Source organism: Carcharodon carcharias, chromosome 17 (genome assembly GCF_017639515.1).
Source record: "Carcharodon carcharias isolate sCarCar2 chromosome 17, sCarCar2.pri, whole genome shotgun sequence".
NCBI classification, from domain to species: domain Eukaryota; kingdom Metazoa; phylum Chordata; class Chondrichthyes; order Lamniformes; family Lamnidae; genus Carcharodon; species Carcharodon carcharias.
This window is the reverse complement of record NC_054483.1, coordinates 80,015,865-80,034,202: the sequence shown is the minus strand read 5'-3', so window position 1 is coordinate 80,034,202 and position 18,338 is coordinate 80,015,865. Positions and strand designations below refer to the sequence as shown.

The window sequence follows — 18,338 nt, the reverse complement described above, 5'->3', positions numbered from 1 at the left end:
AGCTGTTTAATGTTTTTTTTGCCATGGAAATCTATATTTTAAAACTTTTTTAATTTGTTGGCATTAACTTCATATTACTTTTTGAGTTGCTTCAAGTGCAGTTAGAAGGTTTACTCTGACCAGTTATGGATGTACTTACTGTAAGTTTAATTTCTATTCTGTATATTTGGTTTGCAGTGACCTTTGCTTTTGCCTTTTTTCGGGATGGGATGAGAAAACACTCAGGTTATACTGCAGTTTCTCAATTTCCTAGGCCATTGTCTAACCATGGTTTTAGTTTACTAATCAAATTTTAGCCAGGTTTCATGCTAGCAAGTGTTATGTGAGCAGCTAACAAAGCTGTGGTTTGTAAACATTTGTAGATAATGACTTAATAGATTCTGTTGGTTAAATTAAACTAGCATCTCTCCTGTGGTATTGTCCATGGTTATTTTGGTGGTTTGAAGCATGATGTAATATTTCACTAAAACTACCATGTATACCTTGTGGCCACCTAGGTAATTATAGGCCAGTTAGAGATCCACCTCTCCCATATCCTCTCTTTTGCTTTCACTCATTGCCTCTTGCACAAAGTTTACATAGACATGTGTCTCTTGTGTCAAATGGAAAACACCTATTGTCTGATGCAACTTTTATAGTGATGCATGAGAAAGGCAGTGGAGCACAACAAGGCAGAACTTTTGGAATCAACAAAGAGATTCTGCAAAATATAGCATAACTGGATGGAATTTTCCCAGGACAGTGGAGGTGGATTGGGGGATAGGGAAAATTAAGAAATTGACATTGGGTTGGGACCCCGCCCCATTGCGGCTTTCCCAGGGCAAGCTGAGAGTGTAGCAGGGAAGCCCCATGGCTGCGACAGGAAGGCAGCTGAAGTACTAGAAGCAATTGAGCAATTTTGTGCATGGAGCGCCTCTTTTATAACAGCACAGGAATCCCACATTGTATCAGCAATCAGTAGGTCATAGAAGGTGAGTGCATAGTGAAAGGAATTTCCTCAGTAAAACTGACAGGCCGGGAAGGCTTCAACCAGTTGCACTGAAGAGCTTCAGTCACGGCCAGGTGAGATGCTGCTGTGCAAAGCACTCCTCCTCTCAGAGAGCGCTTTCACTGCTTGGTATTTCACTTGTTCAGCACTTCACCCACCTTCAGCTGCATTGTCCTGCTGCCAGTCTTTACCATGTCATAGGTGCTAACTTATAAAACCCCATTGTCCATCTCTTCTAAGGGTCAATAGCAGCAGCTCACACTGCCAGCTGCCCCACCAACAGCACCAACTTTCTTCTCCTCAACTTCACCCCCTGCCACAGGGTAAAGGAGGTGGATACTGAGATTCATTTGGAAGGAGGCAAGGGGACTTGCTATCCCAACATGCCTGAGTACTAGTGCTTCAGGAGGCTCAGGCTGTCCTAGCAGATTGTTGCTGACATCTGTGTCTTTAAGGAGCATGGCTCTCCTTCCCAGGTGGGCACGCATTTGCATTGGCCGACAAAGTGTCTCATGCTGGAGGTCCACGTCCCCCTACCCTTTGGTCTGCCCCCAACCAACTTGTGTGCTCTATCTTCCAGCAAGGAGAGAAGCAGTTAGGTTCGAGTGCTGCAATGGCTTTTATGCAGAGGAGGAAAGGACACCTCTATGGAGGGTCACTTATGAGGCAAGGGTGCAAGAGGTCATTAAGCTGAAGGCAAGGGTGAGATGGGGATGTGAGGTGACTGAGGGAGAGGAATGAGTGGCGCTGCAGGTTGTGTTGAACTGAGGCTTACTATGCAAAGAGTGCTGGGCAAGTGAGTAGGGCATAGCACCTGAAACTTTTTGTCTAGCCCTCCTGAGGTCCTGGATCTTTGATTGAAGGGAACGTACTCTGGCTGCTGACTTCGTCAGCCTCTTCCAACCAGGCCTGTTTGGTTGCCGAGGCTGTCCTTTTCCTCCTACCCTTGAGAAGAGCTCGCCTCACTGCTGGACCTCCAAGTGAGAGCAAGAGAACCAAGAGGTAGCCTCCCCATTCCTGTGGGCACTGTGGCCTGAAATGTCTAAGTGAAACATGCCATGGGCCCTCTAAACAGAAATCCTTCCTCTGACAAAATGGCCACATCATCTTGCCCGCCTTCTCTAATAAGCCAGGGAGTTTGGAGGGAGCCTCCTAATTGATTTGCTTTGGTAAAGAGCGATTGGAAGACCTGCTATTTGGGAGGTCAGATTCACGATCTGAGAATAGTCCCATTGCTGCACTAGAGACGAAGGCAATAAAATTCTACCACAATGTCTGCAGTTTCATAATTGACTTTTACTGTAAACAAAGCCAAGGTTCTGATCTCCACCCTGAATAGCAACTAACTTCTGAATGAACCCAAGTCAGTGTCTGCTTAACTACAATTTGACAATTCGATACACGCCTATATTTAAGCATCACAACAGTACACTATGCTTTGCATGCTATAATGTTCATATCCTTATGAACTAACAGCCACAGGTTTACTGAGAACAGCGAGACAGGAAATTACCTCCTGTAATATCTTGAAAACTTTCTGTATGGTTATACTTCCTGTATCATACTTTCATGTCAAAAGCAAATATTGCAGATGTTGGAAATCTGAAATAAAAACAGAAAATGCTGGAAATACTCAGCAGAGGACCAGGCAGCAACTATAGAGAAAGAAGCAGAATTAATGGGCACAATTTAATGGTCATGGCAGGGGGTGAAGGGGGCCTGTCAAACCAGTCGGAAAACCTGTGACAACCCCAGCACTGCCATTTTCAGGATACCCAATGGCATTATGACCCAATGGCGCATTTACCTGCTTGTCAACAGGCTTCCGGTCTCTTGTGAGGCAAATTTTCCCCTGGAAACCCTGGTGCAGCGCAAGGTCCCGCCCCTGACAGCTGCCAGCCAATTAGAGGCCTGCAGCTCTCAAATACCAGCAGTGCTGCCTGGACCATTGGCCACTGCTAGTACTACAGTGGGGCCTATACCAGGGATCAACGATGGAGCCCAAAGAAACAGGAGAGTGTAGGGCAGGTTCACTGGGCCAGACAGGCAGGTCCCAGTGAGGGAGGGCAGGTTGGTCAATTTGAAAGGACGACGGGAGGTGGTGGGGGGTGGGGGGTGGGGGGGGGGGGGGGTGAGGTGGGGGTTGGCAGGGGCAGGGACAGGGGTGTCTTACTCCAAGTCCCTTCAGTCCTGCCTGTGGGTGTCTTCGTCAGGCATAGTGTCCAGTAAGAAGGAAACTTCCCCCCAACCCCCACCACACGACTGTCACTCCATCAGGCTCTAGGCCTAACCGCCTTGGTATTCCTGGTGTTGTGGTGGTAGACCCATATGGTGTGACCATATGGTTGAATACCAGTGCTGGTCAGATGAGACCCTTAAGTGTCTCAGTTGCTTTCCAGGCAGGAAGGCCATCCCCCAGCCTTTCCACACACAACTTTATCGGTAGGAGATGTGAAGAAGATGGGATGTTCACCCCGCACCTTCCAATCTGATCACATGGTTGCCTCCCCTCCCCCTACTCTGAACCCACCTCCAGGTTGGGGGCATTAAATTCCACCCCCTGTTTCAGGTCATCGACTTTGCATCCCTAACCTGTTCTAGATCTGATGAAAGGCTAATGACCTGAAACATTGGGCTGGACTTTCTTGTCACAATGGTTCCTGCTCCCCCAGTTACAAAATCAGGGGAGCTCTCCCATTGGCTGCCCCACAGCAATTTAACTTTGGGAACAGCATTAACTCCTTTGCAGCAAGACATCCACCCCATTCTTGGGAAGAAGTCCTGTGTAGAGAGCTACCAGCCAATCAAGCTATTGTACATATTTTAAGATGTTCTTTGCGCTTTTTAACTTGCACTATCGGTAGGTCGAGGTTTTTAATCACCATCCTCACTGATGACATGTTTGGATGCCCAGCAGCGCCAGCCAGGAGCACTGGCCGTTGCTGGGACTACAACCACTCCCACCATGCGGAACAGTCCAGGTAAAATCGGGGGTCTCAGCAAGTGAGGCATTGGGGGGCTGGGTTAAAGGGTGTGATGACCTATGGGGGTGTGCCTCCGATGGTCCCAGGGAAGATTCATCTCCGACCCCATCCCCTTCCCCTTGCCTGACATCATGTATGTAACATGGTTATCAGTATTTTCCAATAAGTGTACAAAAGTAATGTAAACGTGCAGCATATATTTGTATTTATTGTTTTTATTCCTCTCTTTGCAGGTATGTTTAAAGGCAGACTGATTACCTCCACTAACTGACACCGGCCAAGTGTCTTCACAGTTTAAGAGCAAGATAGTGTCAAACCACTTATCAACTGAGGTTGTCTATTTTCAATGCTGGAGTGACAAAAGAACTTAGTCCAGAACATCAGCTGAAGATGTAGCTCTTCAATGCACAATTGCTGTGTACTTTTGCTTCACTATTACAAGATACGTGACTGAGTAAAATGCGTTCAGGGACTGATCGTACAGAAAATAAATTTGCTTCATTTACTTTTAACAAAGACTGTCAAAAACTTCCTCGACTATTTTATGAAGCTGAGCAGCAGCCAGTGAAATTACTTGCAACACTGGAGGTCAAAGCAGAGCGCAGGTTTGGGTGGAGTGGACATATTTTTGCTTGGAAAGCCAAGCATGGCACCCTGTTTTTGGGAGTAATAATACTATGCTTAGTTATGGCATCTTATATTTTAACTAGAGACCAACAGAAATTACTGCTGACTCCATCCCCGTTCCAGTATAGTACAGCCACAGATAATGAAGAATTTCCAGAATTGGACTCTGCAGAAATTGACAGTGACAATGATGGGTTTTCCTCGCCATTTAATTGGTTAGAAAAAATCACTTATGCAACACCGGAACTCATCACTGAAACTAGTGATTCCAAACTTCAGCTCATGCCAAGAAGACTGCCAGGGTGGGAGGATCTTGTAAAACAAGAGGCACATGTAAGTTGAAATACATTTTTCTATAATATATCTGTTGCAATGTCTTCCATGAAGTCTTCAGAAAACAACACTTAAGTACTTTTACAACTCTCAGATGGGTTATTAAGTTAAAAGTATACAGTGCACAACAATCTTCCACTTAGTGTATTTATTCGTAATTAAATTATACTATTTGGCATCACTATTTAAGGATCTTGCTCTCAGTGCTGTAGTCTAGACTAATACTGTACATGCCAACTTTACAAGTTGTTGCATGTAGCTAATAGGTTAGAATCACTTTAATGGAATTCAGTTAGTACTAAGGAGCATCTGTTCCAGACATTGAAAAACATCTTTCACTGGTATGCCAACCAATCACCATTAAATACTGAAGTGCAATGCATATACCTTGTGTGGAATCCAATACTGGTAGTGAATTTCTTTTAAAAATTATTCATTAGTGCTGAGGAGGATGATTAATTTAGTTAAGGATGATTATTGGAAGTATAGGATTGTGAATATTAGTACAGTTCTTAGTTGGCTACCCTGATGGTTCAATGCTGTATGGTACAGCTGAAAGGAAGGTTTCAAGTTCAATCTTTGATGTATGCTGTATTGGTTAATCTTAACCAGTGTAGTAGTAGTATTGAAAAGGTATGAAAGCTGTGCAAAGCCTTTATCGCTTTACATAATCACATATAAATGCATGAAATGAGAAAATCTCTTTGGCCTATAATCCTGCTTCTTTCAAACATTTAGCACAACCTACCATTTTATGGTTCCAAACCCATCTATTTAATCATGACAATATCAAATTGAATATAAATACATCATAATTCACTTGCCCAGTGATGAACAAAGTTTCACAACATTCATCAATCATAACATCTGCACTATTGAATCCTCGCTATTGTTCACCAAAACACCTCAGCCCAACAGCACAGAACAGGATCCTATGGAGCAGTTGTTTATTTAAGTCTATACTTATTGCTGTAACCTTCAATGAAGATTGTGTAATTCACATACAGAGATCAAAAACCATTCTTTTAGTTTACACATGATGTATCTTGAGATTTATAAAATTAAATATGCTTTAAACTGGGAAGATGCAAAGTGCATCTTAGTTTTCACATCAGTCTATCAAGAATATCCCAAAATACTAAGCTTTTTAGTAATTGCCAAGAGGCAGCATAATTTTCAAGGTTTCAGCAGAACCATAGATGGATTCATATGCTTCATGGAGGCCTAAAAAGGAATTATGAAGAAGTTAATAATTTTTAACCAAGGTAGAGTTTCCATTTATACAGTGACCTAGCACATCTTCCACAAATGTCTCAAAACACTCAGTGAATTAATTATTTTGTGCATTTAATGCTGTTAGCTGGGTAAGTTTGGCAGCCTTTTATATACAGCAAAGGCAATGAAACAAATGACCAATTAATCTTTTTTATTGTGTGGTGTTGTTTGTTGGAGGAACGTTGGCCAGTTAGTTCCTTGAGATTCTTAATGCTAAATCAAATGCAAAACAAACAAATTAGGTTATTGCATTTTGAAATGAAATTTGAACCCACAAATATTCAGGATTGTTGGTAAGACTGTTGTCCCTGATTGAGCCACACTGCTATTTTTCTGTCATATAAGAAACTAGTGTGCACACAGCACTCACCCAAACCCAAGGTTCACCCAAAATTGGGTGTCAGATCTCATTTCAGTAATTTGAATGAGCTGTTGGCATTTGCCATGCCTAGTGACCCAGCACAACTAGCTAATAGTGTTAATTTTTGCCTTCAATGGAAATAAAGATCAGGAGAGATGTAAATGGGCTGCTGATTTGTTATCACCCATTTTTTTTACCGTGACATAAAATTAAAATTACCCCAAAGTGTCTACAGCAGCTTAACCTTCAGACTGCAGACTGTCTGAGTGTAGAACTTTGAGTTCTGAAAGGGTTCAGTTGGAGGTTAGTTCTACAATATGCTTGATGGCAGATGTATTTGTGGAAGTTTTATTTTAGAAATTCTCGAACAGTGTAGGTACTTAAATTGTGTTGACTCAACAAAAAGTCAATGTTTTCAATCCCTTCACTTAAACTGAGGTTTGTGGTCGGGATTTTTTTATACGTGATGTTCTCTTTATTCATGTTTTCTGGAATCCAGTGCCTGTGATGTCAAACAATACAAGAACCTTTTGAAAGTGGGCAGTAAGAACAATGGCCCAGATCTTCCAGTCTCTGGATCATCGGAGACCGGATGTACAACCCAAGTTGTATATCAGGACCCTGCAGAAGTCCCAATGTGCTGACTCGATGGGAATTGCCTGGGAAGTTTGAACATCTGATGGGCAAATTTTCTTGCTCTCCGGGACCCTCCGAAGGACAGGTTGGACTTAGTTGGATAGTTACCCAGGACATGTTCGACAGAAATATTCTTGTCTAACTCCTGGATAACTACAGAACTGACCCCACCCCCAATCACCCTCACTGACCCACCCACCCGAAACCCACTCCACCTCCCAACTTGACTACCCCCACCACCCAACTACAGCTCTGACCCAACCTGACTAGCCTTTGATCTGGCAACCCCTCCCGACCTGATCCCACTACCCACCGCCCCCCCCCACCCCCCGCCATCGATGTAACTACCTACTCGCCCTCCTCACCCACCTGCCACCATGCAACCTCATCCACCTACCCACCTACCACCTACACGTTTACGCATTCCCACTCATCCATTCACTAACACTGACACTGGGAATTTAGATTTACCTTACAGCAGCTAGTGCCATAAAAAGGGGGCAGGTTTTCTGCACTGAGTACCTTCACTGCTTTCTGGGTGGACTGCTGCACTGAGGTTCTTCTCCATCATGAATCAGAAGTTTGTCCTTTTTAACCGTATCCAGGTAAGTGAGTAGTTTACTGCATGATCAGCATTAGGCACAGCGGTTCTGACTCTGATCGAAAGACTTGGGTCAATGTTAAATTTTTTTACAATTTACATTTGTAGCTGCAAAAATCACACTGAACAGAATATTGGGTAATAGCTAAGACTATTGCTTACAAATATTTTACAAGGTTTCATAATGGCATTGTGTGCCATATGGCACTAAATTACATGATCAACCATTCTGTAAATAAAATGTTGTAATTAAATATCTAACAGTGTGGGATCAAGATGATTTTTGAATGAAAACTAGGTATTGACTTCCTTAACTAATTTGTTATTTTTATATTGCAGCTATTTTCTGTCATTCCAAGAAGGTTTCTTCAAAATGTGAAGAACCATTGTTGGTATACAAGATACACAGGGACTGCATCCACGGACCCTTATAAGAAAAATGCCTATTTTCTACACACAAAGCATTTTCAGGCTATATTTGATTACTTGAAAAAGGTAATTTGGAAACACTTGCAACACCATGGTGATGAACACTACCGCCTCCGCTGTCTTCCTTACTTCTACATCATAGGGCAGCCAAAGTGTGGGACTACAGATCTGTATAACAGACTTCGCCTTCATCCGGAAGTGAGTTTTTCCATAGTCAAAGAACCTCACTGGTGGACAAGGAAAAGGTTTGGTAAGTGGCATGTTTTATTGCTTACTCCCATGGTAGGGCTAAGAAAGTTTGAACAAAAGTAATGGAGCCTACTTGTCAAAGTTGGCATCACCATTTTGGATTGCAAGCGTATGAGGAATTGTCAGGACTAATACTACCTCACAATTTTGCGAATGAAAGGAAACAGTTACTGTCAAAATATTTAACACAGGGCAAAGCGTGTTCAGGACTGTCTGTACCTGAGAAATGAAAGACAAGATTCATTTCCAGTTTTAAGAGTAGTTATGTTAAACTTGTATAGGGCTCTAGCCTGGTTGCAGTCAGTATTTTGCAGAGTTCTGGGGCAGAATTTTTCCCGTAATATGTGAGTGGTGAGCCCTACGTATGTGGGCGGGTAGAGGAGGGAGAGTCAGGTCCAGAGCTATTTCGCGCATGTGTGCGAAAGAGCACTTCAATCTCCCTGAGGCACAGAGCTGCCTCAGGGAGACTGAAGCACTTTTTAAAGAAATTATTCAAAACATTAAAAATTTTATTAAACATGCCCCCTCGTGTCACATGAAACGGGACATGTTTTTATTTTTTTTTAAAAAGTTTTCATTCAATTTGTAAAAGCTTTCGGAAACCTCATTCCACTTGTGGATGAGGTTTCCTAAAAAATGTAAAGGCTGCTTGGCATTCTCACCTGCCTGCCAACCATTAGGTTGGAAGGGCAGCGTAAGTTTCAACTTAATGAGGTTGCTAATGGCCTTAGTAGGTCTTTTGATTATCGGCGGGTGTGTGCCTGCTGAACGAAGCATCGTGCGACTGCACGCTGACGTCTGGACACACGCCCAATGTCACCGCGTGTCATTTTAACTGCTGGCATATCGGACCCGCCCCCGCATGTCGACTGTAAAATCCTGGCCCTGGCCTCCAAGCCATAAAAAGGATATAGAAACACTAGGGAAAGTGCAATAAAAATTTACAAGGATGGCAACACAACTGAGATAGTACAGTTATTATGAAAAGTTGAACAGGAAGGGGCTCTTTTCTTTGAATAAAGAGAAGGATTAGAGGTGATTGCACTGGAATCAGCTTTGTGTGCATTAAAGTTCTTGAGTTGGAGTTTTAGGGATTAATTTAATTTACAGGTTAATTTCCATCAAAAGTCTAGTCTTTTCTTTAATTTAGCAATTAACTAAAAGTTGCTCTTTAGGTTGGGAGATGTTGAGGTTTAGCCCAGCTTTAAATCAGTGATGTACAGGTTCTGCTTGGAGCTGTAGCTACTTAAGTAGATAACTGGCTTAAACTGTTTTTCAGAAGCTTGAATCGGAGCATAAAAGCTCCTTCAGTGCTGCCTTGTCTGCGCTGGAGCACTGCTTTGTGGGCATTAGAGTGCTTAAGTTGGATTTTGGTGAGTGAGTTCAGTGAAGTGGGAAGGAGGTGATCTTTCCATTTTCTATTGTGCCTCAGCCTCTGGTAGCTGGCTCTTACTTTGCTACAGGGGAAGCCCATAAAGCAGCAGGGAGAGAGAGCCCATAAAGCCACGGAGGGAGAAAGAGCCAAGAGTTTACAGATAAAATCCTAAAGTGACGTCACAGGAGTCCCGTAAATTGATTGGTTGGTAAGTCTAGGCCTTACCGGACTTGGCACAGACGAGACGATTGGTGAGTGACAGATGAGTTATTGTACTATACCATACCATTCTGTAGTGAACGCTTCATATAAAGTTTAAGGTGCATAGTGTAGCTCCGCCATGTGGAATATGCATCTTGTGGGATGTGGGAAGTCATGCAGAAACAAAGTGCCCTCGATGACTACGTCTGCAGGAAGTGTCACCAGCTGCAGAAACTTGAGCTCTGGGCTGCGGATCTCATGCAGCAGCTGGAGTCACTGCTGCATCTGCAAGGCTTAGAGAGGTGGTCACACTGCAGCTAAGGAGTACACAGGAAGAGAGGGAATGGGTGACCGCCAGAGTATCTAAGAGAAATTGGCAGGTAGTGAAGAAACCCCCTGAGGCTATCTCACTCTCTAACCACTTTTCCATTTTGGATACTGATGAGCATGATGGATCCTGAAAGGATTGTAGCAAGAGCCAAGTTTGTGGCACCCTTGGGGTAGCTCAGCTGCACAGGAGGGCAGGAGGAAGAATGGAAGTGTTATAGTAGTAGGGGATTCCATTATCAGGGGAGCAGCCAGGTGTCTCTGTAGTCATAAATGTGACTCCAGAATGGTTTGTTGCCTCCCTGGTGCCAGGGCCAAGGATATCACAGAGTGACTGCAGGACATTCTTTTGGGGGAGGGTGAACAGCCAGAGGTCATGGTCCATACTGGGACCAATGACATAGTAGGAAAAGGGATGAGGTTCTGAAAGCAAAGTTTAGGGAGTTAGGAAGGGAATTAAAAATCAGGACCTCAGCTGTAATCTCAGGATTTTTCCTAATGCCATGTGCTAGTGAGCATAAGAATAGGAAGATTGAGCAGTTCAACACGTGGCTGAAGAAATGGAGCAGGAGGGAGGGCTTTAGATTTCTGAGGCATTGGGACCAGTTCTGGGGCAGGTGTGACCAGTACAAGGAGGATAGGTTACACCTTGACAGGACTGGGAATAATGTCCTCATCTGGAATACTGCATCCAGTCCTGGGTGCCAAACTTGAGGAAGGACGTGAAGGCATTGGAGAGAGTACAGAGGAGATTCACAAGAATGATTCCAGGGATAAAGAATTGTAGCTATGAGGATAGATTGGAGAGGTTGGGACTGTTTTCCTTGGAGAAAAGAAGGCTGAGAGGGAACTTGATAGAGGTATTCAATATTCAAAATCCTGAGGGGAATGGACAAGGTAAATAGTGACAAATTGTTCCCACTCAAGAGAACATCAAAGAGCTAGAGGGCACAGATTCAAAATAATTGGCAAAAGGAGTAAAAGTAATGTGAGGAAATTTTTTTTTCACCCAGAGGTTGGCTGGAGTGTGGAACAAACTTCCTGAGAAGGTTATAGAGGCAGGTTTGATCAAGGTATTTAAAAGGGAATTGGATTGCTACCTGAAAAGAAAGAACGTGAAAAATTACGGGGATAAGGCAGGGGAATGGCCTTAGGTAGAATGCCCTTTCAGAGAGCCAATGCAGAATTAATGGGTCAAACGGTCTCCTCTTCTGTATTGTAAATATTATGTGATTCTGTGACTTGACAGAGGCCTTAAATTATGAATGGGTTGAACAGCCTCGTGTTTTCCTTTAATCGGCGTTAATCAAACAACCATCACCGGAGTAACTCGAATTTCAATTACTTTTAAAAGAAACCTATAGAACTATTTTCTAGTTATGTTGAAATAAATTAGTCAGGTTCTTTGTGAATTAACACAAATCGCATTTAAAAGCTGAGTGTCCTTGGGCCCAAAAGAACCTGTTTAATTTTTTTGAATTTTTGAAGCCTCCCTGAAGGCCCACAAATGAACGTGATTAGCAGATATTCCCAATGCTGATAACCTTGGGGATGTGGGTGAAGACTACTCCGAGCCTGATGTCTTTAAAACCAGCTCAAATGATTGCAGAAGCTCCAGTCGCATTGAAAGCAATTTATGCTTAAAATACTACGATCTTTTGTGTCGATTTATATTTTGAATTGAGCTGAGAAAACGAGTGGAATGAAAGCAGAAATTCCTGGCTCTTTATGGTCCCTCGTTTTGTTTTTTCCAATAAGTAGAAATACTCTTTGATAAACCTACTTTCTACTGTTTTAATCAAACTTCACCATGTTACCACTTATAAATGTGCAACAGAAAATTTTTGAGAGCAAATTTTTTTCTGAAAAAATTACATTTTAAAACACTGCCCAATTGCACTGGTTCACAGATTTTGTGTTTGGCAATATATAAATGAGTATATACAAATGAGTATGAGCAGATGCACACTTCAAAATGGGTGCCATTTGTACTGGAATCCACAATAGACCATAAGACCATAAGACATAGGAGCAGAAATTAGGCCCATCGAGTCTGCTCTGCCATTCAATCATGGCTGATAAGTTTCTCAACCCCATTCTCCCGCCTTCTCCCCGTAACCTTTAATCCCCTTACCAATCAAGAACCTATCTATCTTGGTCTTAAATACACTCAATGACCTGGCCTCCACAGCCTTCTGTGGCAATAAATTCCATAATGAATTTCATTGAACAGGGAAACTATATCCCAAGGTAGTTATTAATAAATCCAATTGGGAAATAAGTGGAAATGTCCTTACTCAGATAGTGATTAAATGTGGAACACTCTTCCACAAGAAGTGGTTGAACATAAGAGAAAAGGGAAAAGAAAATATCCAGAAAGGCTGAGATGAAACAGATGGAATAAGAGGGAGACTCGTGTAATATTTACACTAGAAAAGACCAGTTGAACCCAATGACTTGTTCCTGTGTCGTATAACTTATGTAATTCTATGTATCGTATTGCAAAGAAAATTGTTATACCTTTCTACCAATCACAAGATATAGTATCATTTGTTTGTTTATTTCATAATGGTTTGTGCAATGTTGCAATTATTACATCAAAAGGTCATCTGAAAATCCACAAACTTCCATATGTTGAAGAACATGAGGAAGTACAATAATTTTGAAGCACTAGCGCGTGCTCTGCAGCAGGTTAGTTTCTAACTCAGGCACTCTACTATAAAGAGGAACTGAATAATGCTCAGTCTAGAAGGAGGTTTGTCCCCCAGACATATTGTACATGATGGTCAGCTCAAAGCAACATTGGAAAGGACCTGGAAATGGGTTGACCACAGGTTTTGTTGGCTAATCAGGGGTCTGGGTTTGAGTGAGAGAAGGAATAAAAAAAGAAGAATTGATTTATCTATATATCCCCCTTAAGCCATTTACGTAGTTTAGCCCAATCTAAGCCTTTTGCATTATTGCTGTATTCCAGATTTCAACCTATGCATTACTCTATATTTGAATTTTAAATATAGGTTCCAGGCTGTGGTATGTTCTGCACCATGGTCTCTAATTTGGATAATTTAGTCATCTGCTAGAACTGCTGATGCTTTGTCACTCCCACAATGACCACAACTACTACTTTCGAAGCTCCAAAAATGTATTTTAATAATTTGTCAGAAGGGTTTGTTTAAAATTCCCATTCTGTGAGACTGTAAGTATTAAACCCTCTAAATAACTTCTTAAAAATTATGATCCTAAGCTTGTGCTGATAACAGGAATGTGCTGGACACTTCATGTTAGTATTCCTTCAGCAGCAACACAAAATGCAACTAAATATGGAACCCGAGTAGCTATATTTACTGTTGTGGCCACATAATGTTAACCACGTCGAGGAATTGTAGAGCTGGAAATGTAAAATGGCTCTATGTCATGCTAAGTGTTTTGTCAATTGTATTGGTTCCTAATTTCTAAATTCATTGTGGAGAACTTCTATCAACATAGGCAAATATCCATGAACAGAGATGCCCAGGATAGGCATAATGGGTTGATGGCCTCCTCAGTAACGTTATTATATGATTCCAACACAAAGCTATTGAAACCAGAAATACAGTTTTATATCCTGATCAGTTGTAAATATGACTTCTGGTTCAGTGGTGTCATTGACTCCTCTAAGTGGCCTTGAGTGCACAACAAGAAGTGGGAGGAGCCATGGATTGGCAACGATTCTGAAGTGGTGAGGAAAGGAGAGAAACTGGGGGCAGGGCTGAGAAAGGAAAAGGAGGAGCATTTCCAGAATTAACTGAGGAGGTATTTTAGACTGAACAGAGCACAGGATGAACTGATGGCACTGGAGCAAACGAAGAATCTCATTGAATGGGAGGATAGAAACCACCAGCTAGAATTGGAGGGAGGTGGACAATGTCACAATAACAGGAGAGGGAGATTGGCAGAGGAGATGAGTGCTTGCTTGAGTGATGGGACTGAGTGGGCAGGTTTGCTGAGAAGGGGAATGCGAGTTTGAACTGTGAGATGGGAAGATGGGTTGGAATGCCAAGATTAATCGAGGGAGAGAAGAGTGCACCCAAGTAAAGTGGCAGTGAATGTTTTTGTGACAAGGATGAAGAGAAATTTGAAGGGCTTATAATATTGCAGTGAATGAGACTCTAAAGCGTTTTGAACTGTTGGATAGAGAGAGCTCCACTGTGAAGAGGAGATGCTTGGTCTGATTGTTAAAAATCCAAATGTGAGTTTATTTTTCCTGCTTTTTTGATTGGAAATCTAACAATTGAGAAGTATTTAAAATGAACCAGAATGATCTAGTTTTAATTTAAACATCTTAAATGTCCAAGGAAATCATTTCACAAACCTTCCAACTAGATTAGAGTTGAGAAAAGGAAGCTTGAACAGAATAAACAATTCTCAAATAGCAAATAAAGTAATTTACAATAAAATCAGGTAAATGCTTCTACCTTTTTAAATGAAAATATTGCAATGACAATCTCCGTTAGAAACCTAATTTTTCTGGCTGTCATGCATCAGATGGCTCTAGAAAAGACATCTTGTGCCTTTAACATTAGTGTCCCCTTCAATATCCTTTATTTCTGCACATTAAATATATGCTAGTGTCCCAATGAATTTCCAGTATAATTTTTTTTCACATGCCATAGATTTATATTTAGGGTTGTTTTTGAATTATTTTTTTAAAGCTGTTGGTAAACTTTTAGGTAGTTTCCCATGTCACCAAAAACAGTACCATCTGTGTTGGAAGACTGCATTTTCGCTCCATCTTCAATGTAACCTCTGCAATAGAGGTGGTCTGCTTGGTATTGTACCTCCATGATGTCACCTGATGTCAGCTAATGTCATGCTTTGAATGATTCTGACAGACTGAGATTGCTTCAGGGAAAGTTAAGTCTGTTTTTGATTTTAAAGTTTTTTCTGGTTCTCCCATTGAGCACTTCAAAATTGGATACAATGGCATATTGTACATTGGCAAAATGATTTATTATTTTTGACATTTTGTGTTTGAGCCAGATTTGGATGTGTGCCCTGATTCCTGAGAGGCTAAAAGAGCTTTAATGTTTGGCAGGCAAGTATAGGCACAGCATTGTGTCTTAAAATTACTGGCAACAGTTCAATTAGGACATGATCTGGCTATCATGGTATGATTTCTCTACCAACTGGGGTAAATTCAGTGTACTCCAATTTATCCGCACTTACTTGACTACTATTATCAGATACATTTGTGTTTCAACTTCCCTTTAATTAATGTGTTAAAAGCTTAGGGTCTTCCTGTAGAGATTCTGTCAGTATAGTACTGTCAGTGTCTCCCATAAACAGCCTAAGCACCTTCGAGACATGCCCATTCTCTAACATCTAACTAAATGTATTGTAACTTAGGGATCTAACAACGGTAATCCCTTGTGATCGGAGCTGGATATTTCTATATTTGCACAAGTCCTTCTTTGATCACTTTTTACAGTGTCCATACACAATGGTTGGTACAATGAGGCTAAATATGAATTGTTAAGCTGTCTGTTTCAGAGCAACTGAGCATACAAAGCAACACAAGTAGGATTCACCATATTAGGTGAACTCTTGTGCAGATTATCTCCTAACAGCGAGGAGATAAAATTTCAGGCCTTTCATCAGTTTGAGTGTTACTGTCTCTTCAACAGCTGGTCATCCTGCAAAGTTCCAATTTGAACAGCTAATTCTGCCCCCTTCTTCTCCCTCAACCCCTCACCAGAACAGTAGCTCCATGTCTGAAAAGATCTCCACAAAACAGCCCAACTCTATGTTCCATCTTTACTTCCAGCTCAAAAGATAACAAAGAGCCTGAAAGAAGTCTAGGAATGAGACATAGGCCATCAGACAGAAGAGTAATGGAGACGGGTATAGATATTCAAGGATGTTACCTGCTTTAGAGCACTTGAAAGCTTTATTTTTGGGAACAATTTTGTGTCTGACACATGTAGAAAGCCGTCATTTTTCCAAAGTCTTGAAGCTGAACTTTTTCATATTTGATCTCAGAATATGAGAAAAGCATTTATTGCTCATTTCCAGTTACCCAGAGAAGCTGATGGGCCTTTATGAACAGTGATGTCCATATGATGTAGGGAATTCCAGGGTCTTGATCCAATAACAGTAAAGAAATGGTGATAAATGTCCAGGTCAGGATGGTTAAAGGAGAGCCTTGAGGTGATGGTGTTTCCATTATTTTGCTGGTGGTGTCCGTCTCAGTATTAGATCTTTCAAGGGTGGGAGGCATTATTGAAGTAACCTCAATGAATATCTACCTCAGCTAAGGTGCACCAATGCTGAAATGGTATAAACTGAGTCCAGTGATGCTGATCAAGTGGACTGCTTTCTACTGCATGGTGTCAAGCTGTTGCAGCTACACTCAAGTGAATGGTGAGTATTCCATCATACTCCTGACTGGAGCCTTGTATTTGCTTGAGAAATTTTGAGGGGTATGGAAATGAGTAACTCATCAGAGTATCTAATGTCCATCCAGGTCTTATAGCCAGATCATTAGTGAGGCTGTTCCAGTTAAATATCTGGTCAACAACCCCAGGATGTTGATGGGATCTCTGTTATGGTCATGTTGAAGATCAGGGAGAAGTGGTTGGGCTTTTTCTTAGTGTAGGTGGTTATTAACTGGAATTTACCTGTATGTGGTGCAACCTTGCCTTCCACTCGACAGTCCAAGCCTGGATACTGTCCAAGTCCTACTAAGCTTTCAGAGGTTGCATCATTATCATTGTTTTCAGTGGAGCTGATCACAGTAGAATCGTTAGTGAACAGCCTGCTCTTGATCTTGTAGAGAGAAGGTCATTGATGTACAGAACCTGAGGAGGTCTAGCAGCAGTATCCTGGAGCTGTGGTGATTGGCCTCGGACAACTGTGACCATCTCTTTGAGTCAGATTTGGTTCCAGTGGCTGGAGGGCTTTCTCCATTATCTCATTGACCTCAGTTCTGGTAGGTTTCACTGGGGCCATACTCAATCAAGTGCTGCATTAATGTTGAAAGTGCTAACACTTGCCTCTCATGTGGCATTAAGCATTTGCCAAGTAGTTTAAAACCCTGACAAAATCTGGATATGGATGGGGTTGGTGGAAACCCAACTGAGCATTTATGAATAGGCATCAAATGGTGGTTCCTTCCATTAGTTTCTGACAATTGGGCAGTGATTGGTTAGGTTGGATTTGTCCTGCTTTCCATAGGCAGGATATCCTGGGGTAATTTTTCACATTGTTGTACAGATGCCAATGCTGTAGTTGCACTAAAATAGCTAGAGGGGCCGTGAGTTCCAATGAGCAATTTTTCAACACTGTGACCAGAATTCTGTAATTGCCCTTTAACCCCATTGTGCCCAGCTCAATCAACCACGTTTTAATATTATGTCATGTTATGAGAATCAAATATCTTGGATATTGGCAGCTATGATGATATATTATCCACTCAGCACTTCAGTGGAAGGAAATACTTAAAAACAAAAAGGAAAAAGAAAACGTAGTCTAAGCATTAGTCCTTAATGTGATGTGCTGGGCTTCAACATGTTGATGATTGAATGTTTATATGTCCTTCTCCCCCAGTGGTTGTCTGGTTGTCCACCATTCTTGACTGGGTGTGTTTGGACTACAGCACTTTGCTCTGATTGATTAGCTCTATCTGTAGCCTTTGATTTTAGCCTTACGGAAACATTTTTGTAGCTTGACCGGTATAGTGCCTTGTTCTAAGGTTGATGTGGTACTGCTTCTGGTATACTCTACTGCATCTGATTTGCACCATAATTAGTCTGTGGCTTGATAGTGATGGAGATTGTGGTAGTATACAAGACTGCTGCTGAAGGACCAAAGTCCCTATTGGATGTTTAGTTCTGGACTGCTTGACTTATCCTGAGACACAGTAACAATGCCACACTGCATGATGGAACATGTCCTTGCTGTGAAATTAAGATACT

At 41.8% G+C, this 18,338-nt stretch overlaps 1 protein-coding gene across 5 annotated transcripts in view; it reads left to right on the top strand.

Moving 5' to 3' along the window:
* Positions 1-18,338, top strand: part of LOC121289969 (carbohydrate sulfotransferase 15-like) — a 75,700-nt gene that overhangs the window by 37,759 nt on the left and 19,603 nt on the right. For all 5 annotated transcript variants that reach the window (XR_005945685.1, XM_041209995.1, XM_041209992.1 and 2 more), the window contains 2 exons: positions 4,206-4,932; positions 8,145-8,484. Coding sequence is in view for 4 of the 5 variants with exons in the window: in XM_041209995.1 (XP_041065929.1) it covers positions 4,432-4,932; positions 8,145-8,484 (841 nt within the window). In the remaining variant the exon portion in view is untranslated. The remainder of the gene's footprint in view (positions 1-4,205; positions 4,933-8,144; positions 8,485-18,338) is intronic.